This window comes from Micrasema longulum, unplaced genomic scaffold (assembly GCF_059751315.1).
Source record: "Micrasema longulum isolate JH-2025_06_02 unplaced genomic scaffold, ASM5975131v1 h1tg002281l, whole genome shotgun sequence".
Taxonomy (NCBI): Eukaryota; Metazoa; Arthropoda; class Insecta; order Trichoptera; family Brachycentridae; genus Micrasema; species Micrasema longulum.
Genome location: NW_028279437.1, coordinates 125,458 through 153,147, shown reverse-complemented (window position 1 = coordinate 153,147; position 27,690 = coordinate 125,458). Strand labels below are relative to the sequence as shown.

Here is a 27,690-nt window from a genome sequence, read left to right as displayed (position 1 = left end):
AACGGTTCATAGGGTAAGTATTTATTAAGTACAGAGGTAAATAAGTTCATAGTTACTAGCAAAATTATTTTTTAAGCTAATAAATAAAAATATGACAATTTTGAACGCGAGGAATGGGTTAAAAGCTAAAAATAAATTCATATTTTTTTTGTTAGAAATTATTTTTATGTAATATGCATACTTTGTAAAAATTAACATGTAGACATTACGCATAAAGATTAAAATGTTATTTAAAATATCAAAAACTTTATCATCAAATTATATAATATTCAATCTGAAAAACAGATGATTTAATGTTAAAATTTGGAATCTTTGGTAAAAAAACAAATTAACTTAAAAGACAAGAATCTCAGCATCAGATGCTTTGTCAAAATATGTAATATATGTATATGTTACTTTATCTCTCTCGTTATATTATGGCACAAAGAGAAGTGTAAATATTTGCACGGTAAAGTCTTCAGTAGATTTCCAGACTTGCGCTTCCAATAACGTCGAGTAACTCCCTGGAACTGAAAGTCGCTACCAGCTTCAAGGAACCAGCAGCCTAGAATTCAAAGTAAATGACGGTAAATCATGTCATTTAGTTAATGTGAGAAAGAAGATACCTGAATGCGGAAGTTTAGTTTTGCCCGAAATTGTATTTTTAAATTGTTTTAACGGTCACAACAATGATACAAATATTCGATTGTGTGAAGAAACTCTTATAAAATGTATTAAAAATAAATAAAAACAGTTAAAAATCATCATTATTCACAAATTAGTTTGCCAATCATAAACACCAGTGATCGGCGTCTGGCAGAAGTACCGGCAACTTTTCTGTGAGCGTGTGTGACGCGTTAAATTGTCTCTCTCTCCTGAATTTGCATGTAGTATCGAGAGTGAGGCATAAATAAATAAATAGTGTGTAAAATAATTGTATATTCGGTTCTTTTTTACGTAATATGCCGTGTCATGCGGCACATAGGTAAAATTTTTATTGTATTAGTGATTTATCTGCAATTTCTGTTCCCATTTATTTAATAAAAAAATATTTTAACCGATACATAAATGTATAGTAGAGGAATACCGTAAATCTTAATCCAGAATTTCTTGTATTTATAGAGATATTTAAGTTATTAGATGCAATGTGTACTAGCTACACATCACCGGGAAGGGAGAGTTCATCACAATTAATAAAAAGATTAAAAACATGATATAGGATATTTTGCCGGGTCATCATAAATATTTTACTATTTTTTTTGGAAATTAAAATGTATTTGGTATTAATAATTTATAATATTTTTTTACCGATGGAGTGACTGGAAGGTCCGCCCATAGGACTGCATGAGGGGCCACGTCGTCATGTGGTATGATGATATTCCTCCTCACCAAGCCAGGACCGGCCACTTGGAACTTGCAGTCTGTCAGAACTTTATCTAGAGGATTCTTGAACGTTAAACTGGCAATGGATTGCTGGCCCATAGCTGGTTCATTGTTGAACTAAAAAACATATACATAGATTTAAATATACAAGAATGTTTTCAAATCTTGTAAGTATTTTTGCTGATTCTGTAAGAAGAATGGATGGTTTGTCTTTTATTATTTTAAGGACTCCGCTTAAATTTCTATGTTAAAACCAAATTATTTAGGGTTCTTGTATTAAAGATAATTCTAATTGGGTTTTTTCCAAGCAAGTCAGAGCATGAATGTGAAAATATTGTCATGTATATCATGGTAATACTAAATAAACATAATAAATAGGTAGCAGGATTAGTACCGCATGTGCATGCACACACTTTAAATTGTATGATTTCCAATCACTAGTACGAAATATATATTTTGTAAATAAGTAATTTATTTTTAAAATACACTAACCCGTATCTCGATGGAAGGTTTCATAACTTGGAAGTCATCTTCACCAGCCCAAGTCTGGTTAGTCTCAAGAACTGTACAAATGGCATATATTTTCATGTTACAATACTCCACCAGTTTGGGAATGTAATCCTCCGGAGTCACATTGAGGTTTATCTGCTCATCTGTAAGTTTTTAAAGAGCAATTATATTACAAAGAAATCTGATAAATTCTATTGATAGTGTGCCAGAGATGAGCAGCATGTAATAGCCAGCCCGACTTTAAATATTTAGAGTAAAGTGCCGAGCATGTCAAAACATAATTCTAGACATTTTTGTATATTTCCTAGAATTTTGGGTAAAAATATTACCCCTGATCATGAAAATAATCTGTTTTATCGAATAAGATGACTAAAATTTTCGTATTAAATATAGAGTTGGCATATTTGGGATAATCTCAAAAATAAAAGTACACTCATTACTATTTTTATTTTTTTAATGTTAATTATTATGGCTTAACACGAGCACAGCTAAAAAGCCATAATAAGTTAGTGAATCTGTAAACAAATGTAAATTAATTTAAAATTACTAAAATAATTGTACTTTTAACCCTTTCGAGCCTAACGGGTATCTAGGGTCCCCAGGTGGCATATTTTTTTTTAATAACTTTTAGTTAATCATCTTGATTTCCCCACGTGCAAACAGCAAACATTACAATTTGTCGCTCTACAGTTTAATATTCTTGACCAGTCAGTTTACATGTGTGCTTTTTGATATTTGGTGGCTTTTTCTAGCCATAACTACAAAAATCCGGACTTCATGCTTTATATTTTACATGCATTTCCCCTCCCAACTCTTCGCTGTACTGCCTCACCAATGCATATCAAGAATTTATGTCAGTGCTGTTTAACGTGTCGCAGAGAGAGATGTCATATAGCATCCTCTTTAAATAGAATTTTATGAAAAAATTATGAATTTCGCAGAAAACTCTAATTATTATGAAACAGTTTTATTAACAATAATAAGGACTTTTTTTTTAAAGTCCTATTTATAGCATTTTAGCCAGGTTATTCCTGGTAACCTCCTCAGGAACTCACGTTTTTTTTTTAACCTTCAGGGGCGATATTCTGGATCTTCTCTATCCACTAGAGAGTGATTAATTTGAAGAATTTTATTTTAAAGTGACGAGACTTTGCTTCACATAATGGCCACACTCATGATTGAACGTCAAAAAATATGAACACGTGAAATCAAACATGATAAATTTCATTTAGAACATTATTGCGACCTTAAGCATTACACAAAACCCTTAATTAAGTTGAATTGACCAAACCGTATTAGTTTTATTTCCGTTTTTGCAGCAGTTTTACACACGATTTGACATTTAATCATAAGTGTGGCCATTATGTGAATCAAAGCTCGTCACTTAAAAATAATAAAATTCTTCAAATTAATCACACTCTAGGGGTAAAGAAGATCGAGAAAACCACTGACTTTTTTTTTTATATACATAAACTGCAAAACTGAAATTGGAATGTTTTCTCAAACATGTATTGAAAATAAATGAAACGTTTGGATTGTTTTGAACACAATTTTGTAAAACATGTTTAAACAGATATACAAATTAAACAATTTGCAGATTATAATTGGGTAGAAATATGATATCTTACTTGAGTTGGGATGCACTGTGAACTGTCCTTCAGCTTTATTAACCAGTTCAGATTTTACTCCTGTGTAAAAAACGCTGCCAGCTTTCAGAACAGCCTTTACAGTTCGTACCTTAAATTAATAATAACAAAGGTGATCATTATTTTGTCTAATAATCATCGAGATTTGCTGATTCCACCACCAGTAGCTCGATCACAAATAACTATCGATGTGTTGATAAGCGATGTGATAACAATTAATCACTATGGTTATTTATCGTATTCGCGATCACACTGCAACATCCGTTAACACCTAATATTAAATGTCAAAATATTTACCTATGTTTTGCGACGTATAATCCTGCTGCGCAATCACATATTTGAATTTAACCTGTGTAAATAAGGAAAATATTCCAAAACGGCTATTTTTATTTATTATTTATTATGCTTTTTATTGCATTTAGCTGGCGGTTGGCAAGCCAAATGTCAAGAAAAGCAGTCGTCATAGTAATTGTAATTGAATTTTTACTTTTTTGTATTAGATACTCCTTACTATTTTGCAAATGCAATATATTGTATTATTTTTTATAGTAAACGCCGATTTTTCGCCAATGAACTGTATTTATTTACTAGGAAAACAAAAAACAAACCGAAACGAGCGTTGAATTAGAGATTACACACGTGTTGACTTGACTGAGTGCATGTTCATTATTGTGATCGCTCAAATGCTTAGCATGTTTTTAAGCACGTCGATAGTTATTTGTGATTGAGCTACAGACTTTGCTGCTTGATTTGTATTCTAAAATATTGTGTCCGTTTTTTTTCAAATGAAGAGAGCAAGAGAATACGACAAAAAAATACAGCTAATTAATCAATAATTCGTAGCATCTTCACCGTACACTGTGCAAATATCGCAGTAAAGCTTTATTCTTTGATTTTATAGAACGCGAACAGAAAGGGTGTCGTTTTGAAGGCTTGTAATCAAATAAAATAAGCCGACTGATAAAAATAAATGACAGGCGCCATGTCGCAGTTGGTAAGGCAGCTAACCGTGAAACAGCATTTTACGGTCTATTTGTCCCCGATAATTATCTTCAACAAAGGCAATACAGGTTGTTCTACCTATCACGATGCAGAACCAACCTGCCAATGGTTATGCCGGTAGGTAAAGCAATCGTGTTTTTCAATCCTATCGCCTTGGATGTCGATATATTTCATCACAGTGGGATTTTTTTTAGGAAGGCAATTTCCGAATTGTAATATGTATGTCCATTTTACATGTTTTTTTTTTCTCTTTCCTATTTCATAAATCTGATGTGAATATTTTATAATGTATTGGATACTCTGTAATGTTCTCAATGTAAATATATATTTTTTTAAATGAAAATTAAACTAACGTCGCGGATTCGATTACCGCCAGTTGCAAGAAAAGAGTCCAAGAAAGATTTTTTCTCAGTTGGTCTGAGTGTTGTGGTATATTTTTCATTACTTCCTTCTATCCCTTTTCCCACCTGCTGACAATTCTCCAAAAGAGGCTTAGTGGGTTATTCCTTTGATATTCGTCGACAGGCGTCGTGGCGCAGTTGGTTAGACGGCCGACTGTGAAACTGGCGTCGCGGGTTCAATTCCCGCCAGTTGTAAAAAAAAATCCATGAAAGATTTTCTTCTCAATTGGTCTGGGTGTTGTGGTGAATTTTTCACTACCTCCTTCCCACCTGCTGACAAGCCTCTAAAATAGAGGCTTAGCGGGTTATTCCCTTAAAAAATAAATTGATTAAAAAAAAAATGTAACATAAATTCAAACACACTATCTTGTTTTTCTTTCGAATGACGTATAGCCTTTACCATTTTGTTTTACTTTTGGTGCTCATTTTAAATTTGGAAAAAAATGGACAGAACTTATAATGACACCTAATGTATATTTTTTAAAGAAATTTCTGTTTTTTTTTGTGATTTTAATTTTCAATCGCGGGACCACAACACAGTTCTATAATATGTATACATAAACTATCCACATTTTGAGGGCATATTAAAAATTTGTTTACATTGCCTCAAGTTTTAATAAAATTTCACATTGTTTTACTAACTTGGTCAGATTTGTTTTTGATGTTCACCGTCACTTGGAATGGTTCGCCAATATTAATTTTATCCAGTTCTATAAGATCAAACTCAACATCTTCATTAGCTTCATCTGGGACAGCATAAAATCTGTAAGTATAATTTTATACATAGAATTAAGAATAGTCCAGAAACCGCATATGCGCATCAAACTGAAGCCGACATAACTACTCATAAATGAGTAGTTTTACGTTTTGACCATTAGTTCCTTTGTAGACGTCGCTCAGTACGCAACTCCCGATTTGAATTCAACAATGCCGTGTTGTGTCGTTTAAAGTGTAGAAATATTGCTGGGATAAAAAAGGATGGGATCACATTTCATGTGTAAGTAGCAAATTCACAAAGCATGTTACTTAAGAATTGAATTATTTTGCCATCAGTCAGATTGCCAAAGAAACAGAATGAACATTTTGTTAGTGTTGCCAGGGTAGTCAAATTTTTACGCTATTTTGCTCATCAAATGAGGGAACTAACGAAAATGGGACTTCTCGGATTAAACAATGCCATGGTGGACATTTGACCGACATAAAATATAATGATGATTTAAATATAAATCATAATGGCATAAAATTTAAATAAAAATATCCGTTTTATGTAAAAATTTGTTTTATTTTTTAAATTCCAAGTTCATTAATTAAATGACCCTTCACTACTCTGTTGTGTCAATGTTTCCGCATGTAGAATAAAATTTTAGAGAAATTAACAAATTGCTTTTTTAAAAATATTATTATTTTTCATTTGTGTTATGATAATACTGTTCGCGATCTGGCAACATTCCGCGGTGCTTTCACGCATGCGCGTAGTGAAACTGGGGCAAAGTGGGGGCGATCGACGATTTTTTAAACACAATCCGATGTATTCAAATATGATTCTACGCTCCTTCTGGATTAGGTATTCTTAATTCTGATTTTATGTAATAATCTATAAAATTAAAGGACATCTCTTTACATACAGATTTTTCCTGCATATTGCCTTTTCATTAACATCTTCGCGTTTTGAAGAAATGTAAGTTTCGAATTTCACAAAAAAATTATGCCAGAGAAACATAATCGCCAACTTTGTACGAGCTGTCAGTTTACATATGTTTCCTTTTCATTTATTATAAGAAAAAAATCGCAGCATCAACCGTAGTTTTAGTCATTTGATTTAATCCTTAATTTTGGTACAAACTGTTTAAATGTCGCTTAAGTTCCTATGCCTCTCAGCGCCTCAAATATAAGTACCTAATTAAAATACAATGTCAAAGAAAACATTTTTCAAATCGAATTTTCAACATTTCTAAACTTCTTCGCTGTATCCCCCCGCTTGATGCATCAACAGCGACAGATTATAGAAGCGGCCTCTTCATCTAGTTCAAAAATTAAAATATTTGATAGTGTAATACATCACCTCTTTGCTCTCTCCGTTCCCCTGATTCCGTTGAACAAGGAAAGTCTCTCGGCTTCTGTTCCCTCCTGAGCTTTGTACTGCGCTGTGATGTCTTCTCTATCCGTATCTCCATTCGGGTCGAATACAAACGGCTGTTTGGTCAGAATAAGTCTCCCAATGCTAAAATGAGAGCAATTCGAAGTGTTTTTTTAAATATTTTTTTTATTTTTAAGTTTATTCATAAACCCTTACGGATTACATACATTTACGGTTGTCTGAGTCTTTTGTTTAGTTTTGTCCAGTAGTTTATTGTATAATTTCAGTCCCTGGTTTGACTGACTTGACTGTCCTTGTCTCGTTTTAGAAAGTTGTATATGATTTGGTTCTGATATTTTCGTATTGTGTCCGTGTTTACTACAATTATATTCAAGTTTTAGTTCTTCGGCTACAATTACATCAGTGACTAATTTATGAATACATTTTAAGGATTCTAGTTGAAAGAGTTCCGTTAATATTGTTCAATATTGTTAATATTGTAATATAGTTAGTTAATATTGTTCTGATATTTCCGTGTTGTGTCCATGTTTACTACAAGTTTTAGTTCTTCGTCTACAATTATGTGGCTAATTTATGAATTAATTTTAAGGATTCTAGTCCAAAGAGTTCAGTTATATTTAATTTTTTAACTTGTTTAAATAGTTCTTTAGTTGCTGTTAGACAAGGGAGTTCAGATACTAGCTTCAATATTTTATTTTGCTGTCTTTGTAGTCTGTTTATGTCATTTTGATTTCCTGTTCCCTATAGTAGTTGCATAAAATATATTTTAGTTTTTAACACAGGCTTCATAAATTAGAATTTTTTAAATTTTTGAAATGAATTTTCAAATTGTTGATATGAATTTTCCATCTCAATTATCTGCACATTGTTAGTCCTAAGTATTTGACATGTTCAATTTCAGTTAGTCCATCATCATTTATGTAAGCATCTATTTTATGTCATTTTTTTCACAGTGTAACATTCACCCATAGAATTAAGAATAGTCCAGAAACCGCATACGCGCATCGAACAGAAGGCGACTAAACTACTCTTAAAGGAGAAGTTTTGCGTTTTGACCAATAGTTTCTTTGTAGACGTCGCTGAGTACGACATAAAAAGATCAGTTTTATGTAAAATAAAATCTGTTTTATTTTTTAAGTTAAAAGTTCATTAATTCAATTTCTCTTATTAAATAACCCTTTACTTATCTACTCTGTTGTGTCAATCAATGTTTCCGCGTGTACAATAAAGTTTTAGAGAAATTAATAAATTGCTTTTTAAAAAAAATATAATAATAAAATTAATACATTTATGTTATGATTATATTTTTTGCGACCTGGCAACATTACGCGGCGTCTTCACGCATCCGTGCGGTGAAAGTGTGGCAAAGTGGGGGGTTTTCTGGACACAGTCCGATGTATTTAAATATGATTCTACGCTCCTTCTGGACTATTCTTAATTTTATGCATTCACCATTCTGCCCATATGGCAGGGTAAAGAGGCCACTTAAGCTAGCCAATGAAAGGTCATTGGCCAGCTTATGTGGCCACTTTGTAGATGCCTGGACTTCTATATTACCTTCTCTAAAATGTACTTCATCTCTGTTGTAATATGTTAATAAGACTTATTATTATTATGAAATATTAGAAAATAAATATCTCTGGCGGTATATTTATGTACCATTTTGTTCTAGGTTAAGGTTAAGATAAGGTCAATAAAGGGTTCAGGGAATTTTTACTTACTGGTATTTGTTGCTGTCAATTCTCGAATATCCCATGGCCTGAGTTGGGTCCTCCTTCCACCTCATGAGGTCAGCATTGACGGAAGCCAGTATGAACGGGACGTCATGCAGGTAGCCGACTGCTCCCTGTCTCACCGCCTCCAGGGAAGCAGGCCCACACTGGTAGAAGCCTCCAGACTTTTCTTGTGGTGTAGCGTCGACCGCTTGCCAACCACCATAACCTATAAACCATTATTTATTTTTGACCACTCACCTCGTAACTTTTGAAAAGATCCGTACCTTTTTTGCTTTTATTTTTACTTTTCACAAAAACAAAAGAACACTATGAATAAATTTTTTATAATTTCAATATATTTATTTCTTTTCACTGGATTTTGGGGAATGCAAAAATAATATTACCTAACGTTTAATATATTTTTAAAGCGTATTTCTAATCCTAAAGCTAGGGTTTCCTAGGACAGCGGTGCCCGTATCTTAACGGCTGTAGTGAACGGTGATGCGGTGGACAGCCGTCGTAACGGTGACTAGAGAGTTGTTTCCTAGGAAAACGGTGTTGATAACACCGTTAAAATATAAAACCACTATCTAGCCACCTCTACGACGGCTGTCCACCGCATCACCGTTCACTACGGCCGTAAAGGTACGGGCACCGCTGTCCTAGGAAACCCTAGCTTAATCAGTGCATGAGTACATCCCCGTAACCAAGAAGAGCTTCGCAATTGTGCCGCTAGGTGTAATTTGACGTTTACAATAAATAATATTTATATTTGAATATTACTTATTTTAAGATTTGTTAATCACTTATAAACAAATACTTACCAATGAAAAGTAACACAATGTTTATCCGAAAGGTTTTTACATACTTTTATGATACAAGCAGGCGTTTTGGTTTCGATTCTAAACGTCACGCCTGGCTGGAAGTCGAAGAACGTCTAAATACGCGTTGGGCATAACTGAGCGTTTGGCCATGAGTTAAGTCTATAATTTTGAGGGCTATGTGTATTAAATGTCAATGACTGGTGTCAATGGCTAATACATTTTTTTAAATTTGCATATTTCTTATGTTGTCATTACTAAAACTTTGTTTTTGTTTTCTGATGATTACATGTTTATTAAATTAAATTTAAAAACTGTTTTCAGTAAACCTAATTTTCTTTAAAATATTATTTTCACTTAGATATTAGATGCTATATATTTATGCAACATATTGCAACATATTTCTATGTTCAATATGCATTATAAGATTACATTTTTAAAAAGTTATTGTACCTTTAGGAAGATCAGGTCTAGCCATCCACACATCATTCCATACGTGGTAATTCCAGATGGAATCCTCTCCCATTGGGTTATTGGGGTCAAAGGATAACTCCTCCATATTTGCATCGAAATATTTGTCTACGGTGAGAGAAGCATTGGCGTCGTGAGCAGATACCAAGTTAGAAACTACTCTTGATGGAATGCCCAGGGCTCGACATACTAAAAACATAAAAAAATCATCTATGTAAATAAGTAATTAAAAAAAATTAATAACTCTGTAATTATATTTCTTTATAAGTGTTTACATTCAGAATTCAATAAAAAACTAGTTGATTGTGGGAGTTTGGTATGATTGCAATTGGGAACAACAAAAAGAGAAATGATGGGATCCGCATTTAAACCAAATTATGTTATGTGACGGAAAGGATTGGTTGGTTGAAGTGAACATGGCCAGGTTATATTGCTCGAATGTCTGATGATAGATGGACGAAGCATGTCTTCGAGCGGAAACCGAGGAATACGAGGCCCCAAGAATGCCCACCAATGAGATGGTCGGAAGGGAGGGACTTTCAGCTGTGGACCTATATAGGAACTTCTCCGCATTTGTTTAATGAAGAGAAAACCACAGAAAACTCATTCAATAGAAGCCGGAATACTGATAAGACATAATTAGGCCTTCCGTTTCACTCGAAGAGATCAGGAGAGAGATCAGGCGACTGGGAGGAGTGGAGGAGAAGGCCTGTGTCCTGCACTGGACCAAAACGGGCTGATGATGATGGCGTTTTTAGAGTTATTATGCCATTTGATGATTTAATCTAACGAATCGGGCTGTGGTCTCGTGGGCTTGTGCCGGGAACTCACGGATCAGAGGTCCAATGTTCAAACTCCGCTCCACAACATGATTACTTGATGAGGTCTAATAATGAATACTGTGGCTTGGATTTAGAAGAGCCGATGTCAGATTTCATATTTTTCTTGCCATTATTTTGTATAGCATCAATGTTAATTAAAAAACTTATACACTTAACTATTTTATGCACACATACTCGTACATGTGTTTTAATGTTTTTTGTATACGAGTATATATTTGTTATCAAAGACGTCAAACAGTTCATTATAATGCCACAAAGTGGCTAAATAATTACTCTTGTAATATAACAATTTACGACATTGGCGCTTATAGATCCAAGCCACATCAAAACTCTTTAAATATACCCCCCAAAATTTAAATAATTTGGTAAATGATAAAAAAATAAAAATTTTATGTTTTAATTTTAAAAAGGTTATTGCTGATATTTAAGACCACATTGCAAAGTATCATATTTTTATGATTTACTGTGAAATTTCTGTGTACTGCGTCCATAGTGATAACTAAATTTAATTGAAACGATTTTTTTTTATTAAAGAAATATTAGCATTCGCATAATTTACACTAAAATTTCAATTTTGGTGGTCATTTTCAACGAGTTGTAAATAACGCACTATTAGAAAATGGAAACCAAGTTCTGGTAAAGTGGGGTTCGAACCTCAGATCTCGGATCCGTGAGTTCGCAATACTAGCCACGAGACCACTATCCGATTCAAAACATTAAGCTTATACCGAATTATACATTTACATGTACTATGTAACAGACCTTACAAAAACTGTATGTAGGTACTTATTTACTTTACAAGTATTAAGTTGTGTTGTCATGTCTTCAGTTCGTGTTTGAACTGTATGCTGACCTGACTTGGGAAAATACACAGGAGTTGAATATTAACAGATGCATGCTCCACTAGAATGTGGCCATGGAATGTAGTTATGTATAAAATTGATTATACCTGCTGTAACAACTCCAGCAAACACCCAGCACTGTCCGTAGCTGACTTCCTCCTGCGTTTCGAGGAACTTCTCCAGAATAGCGGCACTTCCCGTCCAGGCGGCCGGCGCTGTACCGTCCGCATAGTCTCCATCCCACCTCCCCACCAGCACTCCCTGGTCATCGTTGGAGTTCACAATCTTGGATATTATACGGGTCACCTTTATAGGGTCCCCACGCCTAGAGTGAAATAATTGTTAATGGGCCTGCCACACACTCGACGAGTGGCATGGGAAGTAGCGAGGAAAGGAGGCAGAGACGTAGTGTGGTAACATTACTCGTCATGCCGCACGTCATGCTCCTCGTCGTGCCCACCGCTCCCTATTTTGTCGATTTTTTGAGCGCGAGTCAAAGGACCGGCAATATGAGCGCAAGTGGTTGGCCACATAATTGCGCAGTTGCAGTACGCATCGAGCGCTCACACAAGACGCAAGCGTCATTTTTGAATGATGTGTATTTCTTTGTATGACTTTTTTTATTTTTCAAATTATTTTTTTTAGTTTTTTTTTTCAATATACATAAGAGGTAAAACAGAGTATTAAAAAAATAAAGGATAATTACATGGCAATGAAATACATATTAACAGTAAAAATGGTTAACAAAAATCCCACAAAGGCATGGCCTGTTCGTGGGTATACAAGAAATGTTTATGAATTTTTGCTCCTATTATTATTATTATTTAAATCTTAAAATAGGGCACACATATCATACATATTGTTATGTGTGTTCTAATAATAACATTGCAAATATATTTAATTTATAAATGGTTTATCACATATGTCTTGACCATTATTTTAAATTTTGATATGTAAATAGACAGGTATAATATTTTTGTGTAATATTAGAAAGAGAAAAGAATATTCTGTAAAAGATCTTAAGGTACATTTTTATTTTATTGTAATTAAAAAAGGAAAAAAAATATGAAGAAAAACAAAGAAATATTCCATTATTCCATATTAATATACATTGATTTAATTAGCTGTACTAAAAATGCATAGCTCGCACGCTGTCACAGTTTCATCGTCTATTGTATAGAAAGACAAATGAAAAGTGCGGAACGTCGCGATTAATTGCGCGAGTAGAGCAGTGTGCGGGCGGAGAGGGCAACATCGGGCGAGAGGGTGGCAGCGCGAGAAGCATGAGCATGAGGAGCGCAATGAGCATAGCAATGTGGCGGGGCTATAATGTAATACTCAGACAGAGCCCTACTGCGGGTTGCCCAAATATGCTCCCCGTAACGAGCTTAGGTCATGGGCCAGAAAGCAGAGTGGCGTTATGCTCCGGCAAAAAGTAGCTGGTCAGCACCATGCCAAGGAACTGATAAAAGGGTACTCGCAAACTACTCGAGGCGGACGTGAAATAAATTACCGTGGGGATACTGGTAAAAAACGTTAAATCGAAAATATGCGGATTTGACTTAATGATGCAGTTTTATAAAGTTTTTAACGCTCTACAAACTGGCAAAATACACTACGCCATATTAAATTTCATATATGTGTAGTTTAAAAAATAAATTTAAGGTTACGTCGTCTACCGGGTATTTTATTCAGGCTAAAATCTTTAAATAACTTAATATTTACTTAAAATAAAATTAAGTAACGGAAAAATTAAAAACATGTCCTTAAATGAGCACTTAACATCTTACTAAATTTAAATAATATATAAAATAGTAAAATTGGAACAAAACTTAAATGCTTGGATTCTCAAAACAGGGATTTCAGAGTTTTTTTTGCCAGTTTACCAAAAATATGTAAGAGTATAAAATAAACATGTCTTAAAAAAATGTGTCTTCGGACTTAGTGAAACTGAAAATCATTTTGTACCGGGGTGATTGCTTTTTTTACTTCTCTTGACTTGGTGAAGCGACTGGTGTCTCTCTTCGGAAGCCTCCAGAAACTCTGAGGACAGAAGCGTATAGAGGTGGATCTCAATGGCGTTCTACCGAGCTGGCAACGGAATCACGACGAGAGCAAACGACTAGTGAAAAGAATAGGAAATTTGAAATAAATGTGGTATTTTGGACTTACTGCGTATAGGGAATCTCGGCTCTGTCCAGCATCAGCATACACGCAGGAAGAACAGTATCGTCAAACTGTCCAAACACCCATTCTCTCCCTCTACTGGATCCCATAGGACCTACCCAGATTTTTCCCACGTCGTTCATTACATACTCATCAAGTAAAGACTGATCATCCATGTACACTTGATCATCTGAAAAAAAAACATGTCACGGCAATTTAAGCGAATATTGTTTGCAAATTTTATAATCTATTCTGAAAATAATTTACTTTACAATTTACACTACTACTAGTAGTAGTGTTGGCGTTGTACCGTAAGAGACTTAGATACATCTAGATGTATATCGTGGTTATACAAGTAAAAGTGACCATTTGCAAACATGACAAAATTGAGATTATTGACTTTTTGTCATCGTATTAGCATAATGCTTGACTCGTAAAAATGCCAAGTTGATCCGACACTCAAAAAAAAAAAAAATGTAAAATATGTGACCATTTGATAGAAGCTCACAGATTTTTGACGAGTAAAACTGACCAACACACATAGTCACTTTTATCAGTAAATTTAAGATCCAAAGAATTGACCAAGTAACAGTTAGGCAATTTTACATGTAGGTGATGGCACCAGTAAAGAGTTAGTTAGAGTTGGTAGTTAGTAAGTTAGTATACGTTTTGTAATTTACAGATACGGCTTTCTTTATAAAAAAATAATCAATTAAATTTATTCTTTAGATTATTACGTAACACTTCTTAATTATTTGTTATTTTTAATTTATTTTGTTTTTCTGTGTTTATTTAACCTTCGTAAATACAAAAAAATGGTTTATTGAAATAAAAAATCCCAAAAACATAATTTATAGTTGGACAATAAAATAAAATTAAATAATACCTCGTTCAATGAACGAAACAAAAATGATTATCTGCAAAATATCACGTCAAATTTTACAGGTAAAATTGACTAAGTCTTTCAATTTTTTTAAATAAAAGTAATGGTGTTTTTTTAAATACGTTTTTACTTTTCATAAAAGTTGAAAGTACCGCACATATAATGTAAAATTACCAACCACCTACTTGAAAAACCTGATCTTTGAGAAGCAATTGAACTCTTGAAAAACACTAAAATGGCTCCCCTGAACATGATTGATATTGTCACTTGGTCAATTTCTCTTGTATGCCCACGATATACTCTAAGGTAAGAGAGGATTATATTCTATGAAAACATTAATTGTTTTATTACTATGTACAGGCCGTACAGGGTCCATCTAAAGGAACTAATAAGGGTGAGTTTTTTCAATTCAAATCTGCTGATTTATTTAAATTCTATCGCTATTATACACCGCCAACACATGTTTCAATAATTTGTCCCACTCTGTTTTATTGAAATATTGCGTATTGTATCTCTTTCAACTTATTTTTAAATGTACCTAGACTTAAGATAATATTTGATTTTATATAAATTATCCTTACACTGAATAATATTTACCAGTCTGAAGATACCCATTAGAGGATGAAAGCGCTAATTGGTCGAACAAATAAATGGAAGTGTACCAAGTATTTTTAATCAGTAACTTATATAGGGTCAAAGCACCAACGAATGACCGTTTACAGTTCAGCTTGTAGTGAAATCCACGTTAAAGGTATAAATTTAATTATTTAAGCGTACAAAATAAAAGAAAACAATAAAAAACATATTAATTTTTCTAAGTACTTATACTTTTTATTGAAATACGAGTATTACAATTATAATTAATATTACTCTAAACAAATAGCAGAATCACCAGTGAATGACCACTACTACCCCAGTAAAAATAATACTCAGATTTAGTTACATCATAACATTATAAAACACCCTAACACATTAGAATATGGATATATTCAAAGAATTGCATAAGAAATAGCATCAAATAAAACACTTACCACACCTTTCTTTATAAAAACACCATCAATCTCAGAACAATAACGGGAAGACGCACTATTACTTTTTGACAACTCACAGTTCAAAACTGATAGATTTGTTTCTTACCAAAAGATGTGTCCGCCTACTGCTTCAGTCATAGTTTCTAGTGTTAAAAGTTTTTTGACTGGGCACATGCAGCAATTCGGTCATTTACTGGGGGGTGGTCATTTACTGGTGCTTTGACCCTAATATTTAAATATAAGTTATTACATCATTGCAATGGAATTCCATCAAGAATTATCAATAAATAATTTTAATCAAATTAAATGCATAATTTTACGTCATTTATTTAAATGTACAAAAATAATAATAATACAAAAAATAATAATACAAAAAATAATAACAATAATAAATACAAAAAAATAAATTATTATATATATTTAACATTTAAATAATAATTTATAATTTTATAGGTGACACTTTTGGAGCAGCCATGATGTTAATTTATGCAAACAAATTAATTGTCTAAAACCATATTCATTTCCTTTTGGTAATGAACAAACAAATGAAGATAATTAGAAAAATTTACATGTTATATTACTTTGTTTATAATCCCAAATTAAAATAACATGCCGACAGGTTCGAAACTCAACAAACATTTCTTTGTCAAAGATAATTTGCATTGATTTGGTTCGGCAACCATAAAAATTAAATGCGTAAATCGAATACCAATAAAATAACAACATTCTAAAAATTTTTTATCAATAAATTTAATGACAGGACGATAAATTTAATATAGCTGTATAGTAAAGTTACTTATCAATTTTATGATTAAATATTTATTTTCAATGCTAAACGTCAAAAGTCAATAATACAGTGTTGCATATTGAAATGCTTAAAATACGGCAAGTTATCTTTAAGTGGGAAAACGTATGACGGCAGATTCAACGTTTTTTCTTGGTCCTCTACAAATTTATTTTCAATTATTGTCTATGAAGTAAAATCGAATTATCTGTACGAAAATGCGTATGAAAATTTGAAATATAGTCGGAAAGCTGTAATCATAGAATTAGGAATAGTCCAGAAACCGCATACGCACATCAAACAGAAGGCGACTAAACTACTCATAAATTAGTATGTTTACGTTTTGACACATTAGTTTCTTTGTAGACGTCGCTTAGTACGCAACTCCTGATTTGAATTCAACTATGCCGTGTTGTGTCCTTTTAAAGTGTAGAAATACTACTAGGATCTTAAAGAAACAGGATGCAACCACATTTCACGTGTAATGAGGAAGTTCAGTGGTTTTTTTTGAATTTTTTATTTGTTAAAAGACTGTTAAACTAAGTCAATTTTTTTTTTTTTTAATTTTTATATATCGTATTATCGGCGCTACGATTTTTCAAAGTTTTGTATTTCTGAAATATCTCCGCGTGTAACGTCAGAGGTTCATTTCCGCTTATTCTCATTCAGTTCTTCCCATTGGTCCAGAAGCGACAAGCAGACCGGAAATCTTCCATAGCTCTCAGATCATAGGTTGATTCGCATGAACCAGTGACGTCATTTAAAGTAGTGCGTTTTTATCAAAATATTTTTTATTATTTTTTCTGTACATTTTCAAAAAACTTTGTTTTACAATTTAATGCTCTAATTTTTACCCCGCGTAAGAAAACATTTTTTGTATCCAATTTCCCGTAGGGCTGAAGTTCCTCATTAGCAAATGAATGTGTATGTAACAAATGCATTACTTAAAAATTGAATTATTTTTCCATCTGTCAGATTGTCGAAGAAACAAAATGAACATTTCGTTAGTGTTGCCAGGGTAGTAAATTTTTTTACCTTACTTTGCTCATCTAATGAGAGAACTAATGAAAATTAGAGCTTTCGGATTAAACAAGGCCGTGGTGGACATTTGACCGACATTATTTTTAAAACATCAAATACGAGTATTATTTAACATGATGTAAAAATATCCGTTTTATGTAAAATATTTTTAAAAAATATTTTAAGTTTAAAGTTCATTAATTCAATTACTCTTATTACATTAATGACCCTTTACTTATCTACTCTGTTGTGTCAATTAATGTTTCCGCGTGCACAATTGAATTTTAGGGAAATTAACAGATTGCTTTTTTTTAACCTTACATTTGTGTTATAATTATATTTTTTCCCAGCGTGCAACATTACGCGGCGGCATCACGAATGCGCGCGGTGAAAGTGAGGCATATAGGACACAGTCCGATGTATTTAAATATGATTCTACGCTCCTTCTGGACTATTCTTAATTCTATGGCTGTAATTTAGGATGTCTGAAAACATGTTTTATATCAATATTGAAATTTTCATTATAAAAATTACGATTTGACTTGAAAGAAATTGAAGATAATTCTCTTAATCATTGTAATTAGGGCCCAGAGCGTTATGGTTGAAACCAAGAGTTAGGTGAATTTATGCAGGTACATATTATATTGATTTATTTACATGAATTTATTGAGACTCAAGTCCCAACTCCATGGAACTAAAGTCCTGTGTTGAGTTGGGATGAATGACATACTACAATAATATAATCAAATAATATTACAGTAGAACGCAAAATTTCTTTATATAATTTTAATAAATCCGTAGCACGTGATGACACAATAATTTGTTTTATTGAAAAGTTTTACTGATTTTTAAGTCCAACGCTAAGATGGTAATAAATAAGATTGCAAAAAAAAAATCAATTTTGGGAAGGATCAGAAGATTTATTGATAAGGACTCCTGCAAAACTATTTACAAAGCAATTATTGAACCACACGTTAACTACTGTAGTAGCATTTTATTTTTATCAAACAAAGAAAACATAGATAAACTAACTGTATTACAAAATAAAGCCTTTAGAATCATTTTGAAAAAAAACAGATAAACGAGGGTAAAGTCGATGGTAAATGAAATGAAATTATTAACATATAAACAAAGAATATTTTACAATACAATGATATTTGTTCATAAAATTATAAACTCTAATAAAAAAAACAGAATTTTGGAAAAAAATTGATCGGAACCAGCATGAACACAATCACAATACTAGAGAAAAGAACAAAATTAGACTTCCATTTAGGAAAAAGGCAAAGTCACAAAATTCAATTTTATTTAAAGCAATTAAAAAGTATTACGAAATGGAAAAAAATATTTTTAATGAAAAAAACATATCAAAATTTAAAATAATGGTCAAGACATATGTGATAAACAATTTGTAAATTAAATATATTTGCAATGTTATTATTAGAACACACATAACAATATGTATGATATGTGTGCCCTATTTTAAGATTTAAATAAAATAAAATAAATAAATATCAATATTAATTGAATCACTCTGTAACGCGCCCATGAGGCATTATATTAGAAGGCAGTCCGTAATAATATAAATTAAAAATACCCGTTGAAGCCATAAATTATGATTTTCTTAGAAGTGTACTGAGATTACTTGAATTATTAGACCGAAGGGCTATGGCTGATTTGTTATTCTTATTTAAAATTATGAAATCAATAATTGACAGCCCTGCTTTACTTGAACTAATTCAAATTCGAAAACCCGGTAGGTGCACTAGAAGTAGAGAATTATTTTATTGTAACAATTCTCGTACTTTGAAATCCATTCACCTATATCCAGAATACATAGGTATGGAAATAAGTTCGAAAAAATATTAGATATTTTTAATACAAACTCTTTAAATGCATTAAAATGTAATCTCACTCGTTATTTTTTAGAAAAGGAAAGAATTTATTTTAAAATATATTATTAAATTTAAGTTTGTTTTTTTTGGATACGTATTTTTGTTTATTTCCTTATATATAAATTATACATTTGTGGATTTATTGCCATATTCCAACTTCTTCCAACCAACTGATAAAATAAAGGTGTTATTAAGATTATTTAAGCTTTCACATTGATCCAAAAAACGTATTATTTATAAAATCTTATTATAGCATTATTTTTCGTTTTCATTATAACCTAGCTAAATACTAGTCACTTTATGTTTATGTTAAATTATTCTCAATTTTAATTTTCTATATTTATATTTAGAACATAAGGTTTTCTCACTTCAATTTGTTATCTTTTATTTGTCATCTTATATTTGTATGTTTCTTTTTTACTTTTTTGCGGTTTAAAAAAAAAAAAAACTAATTTGTTTAGTTTTAATTATTTAGTTGAATTAAATAGTTATATTTCATATTATATATTACATAATGAATTGTTCACTGCTGTGATTATTTCTGTAAAACTTTTTATTGTAAAATAAACCATTGAATTGTTGATATATAAATAAATAAATAACAAGAACATCATTAAATAATACATAGATAATCAAAATGGAAAGAATAAACAAAAAACAAACGTTTGATTAACAAATTACAAAAGGGATGGAGAATACCTTAAATAAGGGAAGTAAAATTTATATTATTTTTTGCTTACCTTTGTTCCAAGGGTTGAATAGAAAATAAATGTCATCTTCATATTCAAAAGTCCTCACTCTAGTCGGGGCTCCCTTTACACTGGTTTCCACTGTGAGGGACCAAGCCCCGACGGGAAGATCACAAGGACTTGTAATCTGAAGAAAAAAATAACACCAATTAGAATCCAACTAGAAAACATAAATGCCTGAATAAGTTATTTCGTTACAATATTTGAGTTTGTCCAAATGTTCATAGACAAAAGACTGGATTTCACCCCCTCGGGGGTCATTAAGATTAACAAATTACAACAGGGATGGAGAATACCTTAAATAAGGGAATATTGAAGTTAAGGCATTTACAGGGCTTATGACCTGTCATTGGCTGGTTTAAGTGGCCACTTTACACACTGTGTAACATTCACCATTTTGCCTATGTTTGAACATCCATATTTCTTCAATTCTTCCATCTGTTGATTTTAGTGAAGTCAAAGAGCTGAAACCTTCATAAGCCCTGTAAATGCCTTGACTTCCATATTCCCTTATTTAAGGTATTCTCCATCCCTGTTGTAATTTGTATATGTCCTCCTCGCAGGGCCTCTGGATGCAGATAGGGAAATTATAAAATAAAATTCAAATATTAAAAAAAGGCGATTAAGCAACATGGAGGTGATTCACATTAAAAAAGTAAAAAAAAAGAATATTCCCCTAATGAATAATTAAATATCTTTTCAATATAATCCACTTTTTGATTTAAAAAAAATCGATAGATGCACACATGTTGAGATCCGTACATTGTGTAAGGCTGAGATAAGCATTATCGACAAAATCAAGAAAGGAGCTCTGCGCCGGTTTGGACATGCAGAGCGAATGGACAGCGAAAGAACGGCCAAAAATATTTACAATGCGAATGTTGATGGATGCAGAAATAGAGAAAGACCGAGAAAGACATGCCATGACCAAATCCAACAAATACTTAAAGATGGACTTGTTAAAAGTCGGAATAATCGGCGCGCCTGCACGAGAAGATGTATGAATGTAGAGAAAGCGAGATCTGTTGCAAAGATAGAGTGATGTGGCGTTAAATCATATCTGCCTATAAGGACGGGGAATTGGCGTGATGGTTTGTTTGGTTTGGTTTTATCTTTGTTTATGTTCATTCCTGTTTGTTTTATGCTAATTTTTAATTGACTTTCCTACAGAATCCGCTTTATTTTATATTCAACTTTTTTATCGATACATCGCGTCACTCGATAATAATATTACGTTTATGTAGATAATAAATATATCGTGTACTTAAAAACAAATAACAATTTAAATACTTATATATATTTATTGCGTTTCTCACTAATTTGGTTGATGTTCCATCGGGCATTTAAATGAAATAATTTGAATTTAAAATCATTTAGGATCCTACTTGTTATTCCAGCCACTTTTGATTGTTTTGATGTTACGATGAAGACCTTTATGTAAATAGTTTTGTAGCATTTATGCATAATTTATTCCAAGAACCATGGTCACGACGCTACGATCAATTTGTCACTCAACAATGTGATTACAGTTTGATAAAATTGTCGCTGGTTATATTATTACTATTAATAATAGAGGAAAATGTAGACACCAATATTATTTAATATATTCTTCATCTTTGTAACATAATACTATAATAGTTATGTAGATACTCAAGTCGTTATCATATTAACTACATGAATATTGCAACATTGTAGTTTGAAGGGATGTGTACAGAGTAAAAACGATTGCGGATTAAAAAAAACTCGCAAACAAGGCCCTTTCTGTTCTCTTGATAACATTGTCAAGTTCAGTGGTTTTTTTTATTTGATAAAAAAAAGATATAAAAAAAACATATATCGTATTGATTTTTTTGTTTTTTTTTTTTACATTTCATAGTCTTTATTTAATAAAATATACACACAAAAAAAAATATTAAAGCATATTTTGTCTCGATAAACTATTCCATTATAGTTTGTCACCGGGTGCTCAGACATTAGTTTTAATTAATAATCAAATAAATTAGTACAGTCATAATACTGTATACGTATAAAGTAATGAACATATATTATTTTATTTTTGATGTTTTGAAAAATATTATTAAGAAGAAAAAACTCAACAAAACCAGATAAGAATGGTTTAAAGAAATATTTTTTTTAACGTAAGAAAATAGAGTAAAATAATACAGTTAAAATTAAAGAATAGCCAAATGGCTAGTAAATAAGTAAATACTTAAATATATTTTAAATATAGGAAAAAAATATAAACACACATTTAAATAGTGTGTGCTCATAAATGTAATCAAAACAAGATAAAAAATAAAACAAGGTAAATTGAAAATTTCAATTCATGTCTACAGAAAAAATAAAAATAATAAGAAAATTAAAAGTACCTTTTAAAATTAAGATCTAAAAAATGTTAATAAAATAAGAAAGAAATAAAAGAAAGAAAGAAATGAAAGAAAAGAAAAGCAAAATAACATAATTATATTTCTGAAATTAATCCACGTGTGACGTCTCAAGTTCTCTTCCGCTTCTTCTCCGTCAGTTCTGCCGATTGGTCCGTCGCCCACTCGCCTACTCACCTCGAGAGTAATGGCGAACACGCCAGGCTGAGGCTTCTCTCGGACTGCGAATACGGCCCCCTTTGTTCAGCCGGCGACATCGTCATCCTCACCTGCAGACGTACAGCACTCACCTCGAGAGTGATCGTGTCCTCTTGTTCTGACACCACCACAGCAGACCACTGCAGCACATCCGGCTGCGGTTCCTCTCGCACTGCGAATACGGCTCCTTTTGTTCTCTTGATGACGTTGGCATTCTCACCTAGAGATAAATAATATCATATAATATTTACATTTTTATTTCATCTCAATGTGTGCCGATAAAAAAAAAACATTCTTTTCCATGTTTTTTTTTAAAATGGGAGTTGTAGTATTCTGCCGTCACAAGAAAGAATGACGTTTCTATATAAAACAAAGAAACGGAGAAAACAAATATTTTGTAACTCGGAGATTGAAAAATTCGCAGTGTGAAAAATGCTACAAAAATTAAGTATATTATTATGCGACAGTATGTATTATGGTTTGCCCTAACGGAATATATATATTAATTTTAATAAATTTTTACGTTGTATATTTGAAAATTAACATTTCCATCTTCTTTTAAGTAAAAAAAATAAATAGATTATGTTTTACTTCAATAAAAAGACGTTTCTAGCTAGAAACGCCCCTTTTTATTTAGTAGTTAAGTAAGAGTCTTTCTTTTCTAGTGTTAATATGCCAATTGATTCTACTCAACTAAATATAATAGACGTTATTGGCCATTTACTGTTTTTCAAACTAGTAACGCCGACCTAATAATCAATTAACTTCGAAATTACCAGCAGATCTTAAATTTAATTGAAAACGTGTAGGTACATTTATTTCAGATGTTTTTGAAAACGGAATGGAAAAAAAAGTATTTTAATCAGTCTTTGATAAGCAGAGATGTTCATCCATTAGTACTCCTAGATTTTAACGGATTTCCTGTATTGAATATTGGTACCATTGACAATAAGAGGATTAAGTGAAGGTATGTCTAGCTTACTAAGCAATCTTTGACTACCTGCAAACATAATTTGTGTTTTAGACTGATTGATGATGTTTTAGTTGATTCCGAATGTGTATTTAATTTAACATATTTTTGAAAAAAATGTTAGATGTGTCCTTCTTTCTTATGACGGCAGTATTATTAAGCTTGGTTATAATGTACAAGTATTATGCTAACTAATGGAATAAAACTCATTGTAATCATAAAATACGTTTTTTATTAATATTTTGAGTTACAGGTGACGTACAATCAATTTTTTTATTTATTTAATGGGATATGTCCTCCTTTTGCTTTTATAACAGCCTGAACACGTTTTGGCATGGAATCAATTAAACTTCGGAATTTTTATTTTATTTTGTCACTTAGACTATTCAACAGTACACCAATCGCAGCGTTATTGATCATTTTTTGTTACTTGAAGATAAGATGACCAGTCTTACGCTTAAGGTACCAGTCCAAGGACTATGAAATATTCTAGTGTGAAAAACACATTTTAAATAAACTATTCATATCAACTATATTGAGAATCGAACCCGAGACCTCCAGCGTGGTAGGCAAACGCGATGACCATTACAGCACGAGGCCACCAAAAGTAAAAAAAAACATGTTTTAAAAGATATAATAGAAGTAATTCAAAAGTGCGCAATTTAGTTGTTACAAAGTGTAAATTAATAACTCAATGAATAATATTTAACATATCACAACGTTTTTTTTGTATTATTTTATACTTTAAAAGACGTGAGCCGTCGAAATAAATAAATAATGATCCTCATGTTAGAATGAAAATAATAAATCTATCTAGTACTTATCGGAGAGGAGTTTCAACTAATGATGTGCCTCGGGAAAATTCCCAAAAGTGTAACTTTCCGGAGCGGGATAATTCCGAAACATTTCCGCTAGCCTGGAACGTTCTGGGAACCCTGGGAATTTAAAAATATTATTACGTACATTCAAAACATTGCCGGAACGTTCCCGGGAAGCTACGGAGAACGTTCCCACCTAGCGAAATATTCCGAAAACGGCACATCAGTAGACCAGAATGACCATAACGAGAGTTGGTACGATTTTATCCGTTTGACGAAAAAAAAAAACGCGTAACACGGGCTTAAACTTAGTAGCAATAGACACGCACACGCGTCTGTGCAGTTTCTTATCCTTAGATGAAGCGAAGTATACGTACTCGGGTACTTATTGGGAATTTAAAGCGACATTTATTCGGGAATTTAAGGAATTAACAGGGAATTTATGATTTTTTACTTAAAAATGCCAGTTTTTAAAAAATGTTGTTTTAATGTATGTTAAAAGCTATCTTTTGCATGTCTTAAAAGTGCATAAATGTAAACAGATTTTCGAATTCCCACAACTTCCCGGGAACGTTTCCGGTGACCGGGAATTTATGGGGAACGTTACCGCCAAGAGAAACATTCCGGCAACGGCACATTGGTAGTCTCAACGACATTGTCGTTTGTCTATAATCAACTCTGTTATTAGAATATCCACCTTCTGGGGTTCATCACTTGACTAACCGTATGCTCAAAACAACCAATCATTTCGCTTTCCTTCAGTATACTTATTGCTGTCGCAGGACTCACCGATGGAGAACACCAGCTTGACTTGGTCCACTATGAAGTCGTAGGGTCTGGTAAGGAAGCGTATCGCTGCGGAGAAGACCTGACCACGTCGGAGTACGGCGACCCTCGGGTCGGCGTGGACCAACTCGAACTTTTCCGAGTGGTGGTTGGCTGCGTTCTCCAGCGGGTACAGAAACACCATCTCCACTTCCTGAGGCTCCATCTGAAGATAAAAAGAAATAGATTATTTTTTCTTTTTGGCTTCTATAATAATAGCAACGCTGGCTGATGCAGCAAACTTCCGTCGTCATCATTAAAATACTTTCGAAACGACCCAAATTTTTACCGGACACGGAGCTATGAGAAGTTACCTATATAGGTTTAAATTAAGGAATTATGACTATTGTCCACGCGATGATATTTCTTCACAGAGTATCGAACGTCTGTTATTTCAGTGCCTATTGTTCAGTTTACAACGCCATAATCTCGAAGCAGAATGCAGGAAAGATAGAATATTCTTAACATTTACATTTTATTTACATTTAAATCTCGTATGAAATGTCACCCTTTCCTTCCCTCTTTACACCCCCCCTCTCTTTATAGTATAGTGTAGATATTTAGCCAATTAAAAAAATAATATTTTAAATATATATTTTTATCGATATTTTGTTTAGTAATGAAAATATTATAATATACCTACAATATGTTAATAAACCATCGATTTTCTCAAACTGAACGGTTTGGGTAGGTAGGAAGAAATTGCCTTAAGGCAATATGCCCGCCCTTATGCATATGTATGTAAACTGTATATGTATATAAAGTGTTCAAATAAATAAATTGCTATGGGAAATAACTTTAAAAAAATGTTTTTTTATACGCGGTTAAATTTTTTAGTATTTAATAATATTTAATGGTAAAGTATCTTGAAAACATATTAAAAATTAATAAAAATGAACTACTTTATACAACCAATGAGAGTGTTAGGATAGATTTCCGGTTTCCGCGAAGCCAACTCACTAATCAGCAGAACTCACCGACTAGGACATGTGACGTCCCCCGAGTAATTTCAAAAATACAAAACTTTAAAAAATCAAAGCGCTGATAATACGATAAATAAAATAAAAAAATGCTTGGTTTAATAGGGTATTCAAAAAAAAAACTTAAAAAAACACGGAACTTCATCACTGTTAATTTAACTGGGTATTTACCCAAATAAACAGTAATAAATAAAATGTTTGCAAGTTTGTTATTTGTTATTATTTATTTATTTATACATCAACGGTTCAAAGAACCGTTTACAAAAAAATAATGATTTACAGAAATAATTGCAGTAGTGCACAATCATCATTTAGTACATAGTATTAAATAATAGAATAATTAAAACTAAAAAAATAGTGAACATATAATACAAAAAACAAAAAAGAAAAAGGAAAAACTTAACATCTCTAAATAAAAGATAACATTATTAGGTTATCCATGAGAAAATTTTATGTTCTAAATATAAATATAACACAGTAAAGTTGAGAATAACTAGATAATAATAATAAATAAAAAAAACAACATTAGTACTCACAAAACTATGAGTTTTTTGAGCAATAAAATAAAAAATATAATAAAAATAAACTTATCACCATATAAGTCAAATCTAAAAATCTAGTGTTATAAATATTAAAAAATCCTATAAAACTTATCATTGTATTTTTACATTTTTGCTTTTTTAACTAGTAACTTAAACCCGCAAAAACATTTTTTAAAATTTATTTATTTATCAAAAGCATACAAACATTAACATATTCATTATCAAGTCCTACTGAACTGCATAAAATGCAGTTCGTCAGCAGATGCTTATAGTTAAGTTCAAATATACATAGACATAATCTCATCTCTTAAATTCTATCAAAATATAAAAACTCTTATTATCTCAAAAAAATATGCACATCGAAAATAAAAAATTGTCCAAATAAAAAAGAAAAACGCACAAAAACTTGAATATAAAAAACACGTTCTAAAAGCCAGATTCTCAGCAGACGTCTTTCTCTTGAGCCAGATAAGTTTAAAACAATCAATGGGATAGTTTTTTTTAAACTTAAATAAATATTACCTTAAGTTGTATAAATATTCACCAACACCTCACAGATCACCTTTATTTTTTTATTAGGACTGAACGTGGTATCCTCGTTCAATTCAATTAGTTAAGTGTCAGATATAAAATGACGGCACTCGATCAATGTGCAGGCAGATATTATGAAGTCGCCAACCATTGCATTTTAATGAGGAAGCTTGGAGGTTTTTTTATCTATTTTTTAGTCAATTT

At 32.0% G+C, this 27,690-nt stretch overlaps 1 protein-coding gene across 2 annotated transcripts in view; it reads right to left on the bottom strand.

Annotated features, from left to right (window-relative positions):
• Positions 1 to 27,690, bottom strand: part of LOC148272586 (hemocyte protein-glutamine gamma-glutamyltransferase-like) — a 43,808-nt gene continuing 16,118 nt past the window's right edge. Inside the window, exons 1-14 of one of the 2 annotated variants that reach the window (XM_088239849.1) lie at positions 27,478 to 27,577; positions 25,398 to 25,599; positions 22,913 to 23,040; positions 20,230 to 20,365; positions 13,883 to 14,066; positions 11,818 to 12,035; positions 10,009 to 10,215; positions 8,741 to 8,960; positions 6,984 to 7,142; positions 5,564 to 5,684; positions 3,501 to 3,609; positions 1,855 to 2,015; positions 1,288 to 1,479; positions 1 to 544 (exon numbers count right to left, since the gene is read on the bottom strand). In XM_088239849.1, coding sequence (XP_088095975.1) covers positions 458 to 544; positions 1,288 to 1,479; positions 1,855 to 2,015; positions 3,501 to 3,609; positions 5,564 to 5,684; positions 6,984 to 7,142; positions 8,741 to 8,960; positions 10,009 to 10,215; positions 11,818 to 12,035; positions 13,883 to 14,066; positions 20,230 to 20,365; positions 22,913 to 23,040; positions 25,398 to 25,599 — 2,124 coding nt within the window. In that variant the 5' untranslated portion in view covers positions 27,478 to 27,577 and the 3' untranslated portion in view covers positions 1 to 457. Of the gene's footprint in view, positions 545 to 1,287; positions 1,480 to 1,854; positions 2,016 to 3,500; positions 3,610 to 5,563; positions 5,685 to 6,983; positions 7,143 to 8,740; positions 8,961 to 10,008; positions 10,216 to 11,817; positions 12,036 to 13,882; positions 14,067 to 20,229; positions 20,366 to 22,912; positions 23,041 to 25,397; positions 25,600 to 27,477; positions 27,578 to 27,690 lie in introns of those variants that run through there. The other variant, XM_088239848.1, reaches the window with a different exon arrangement.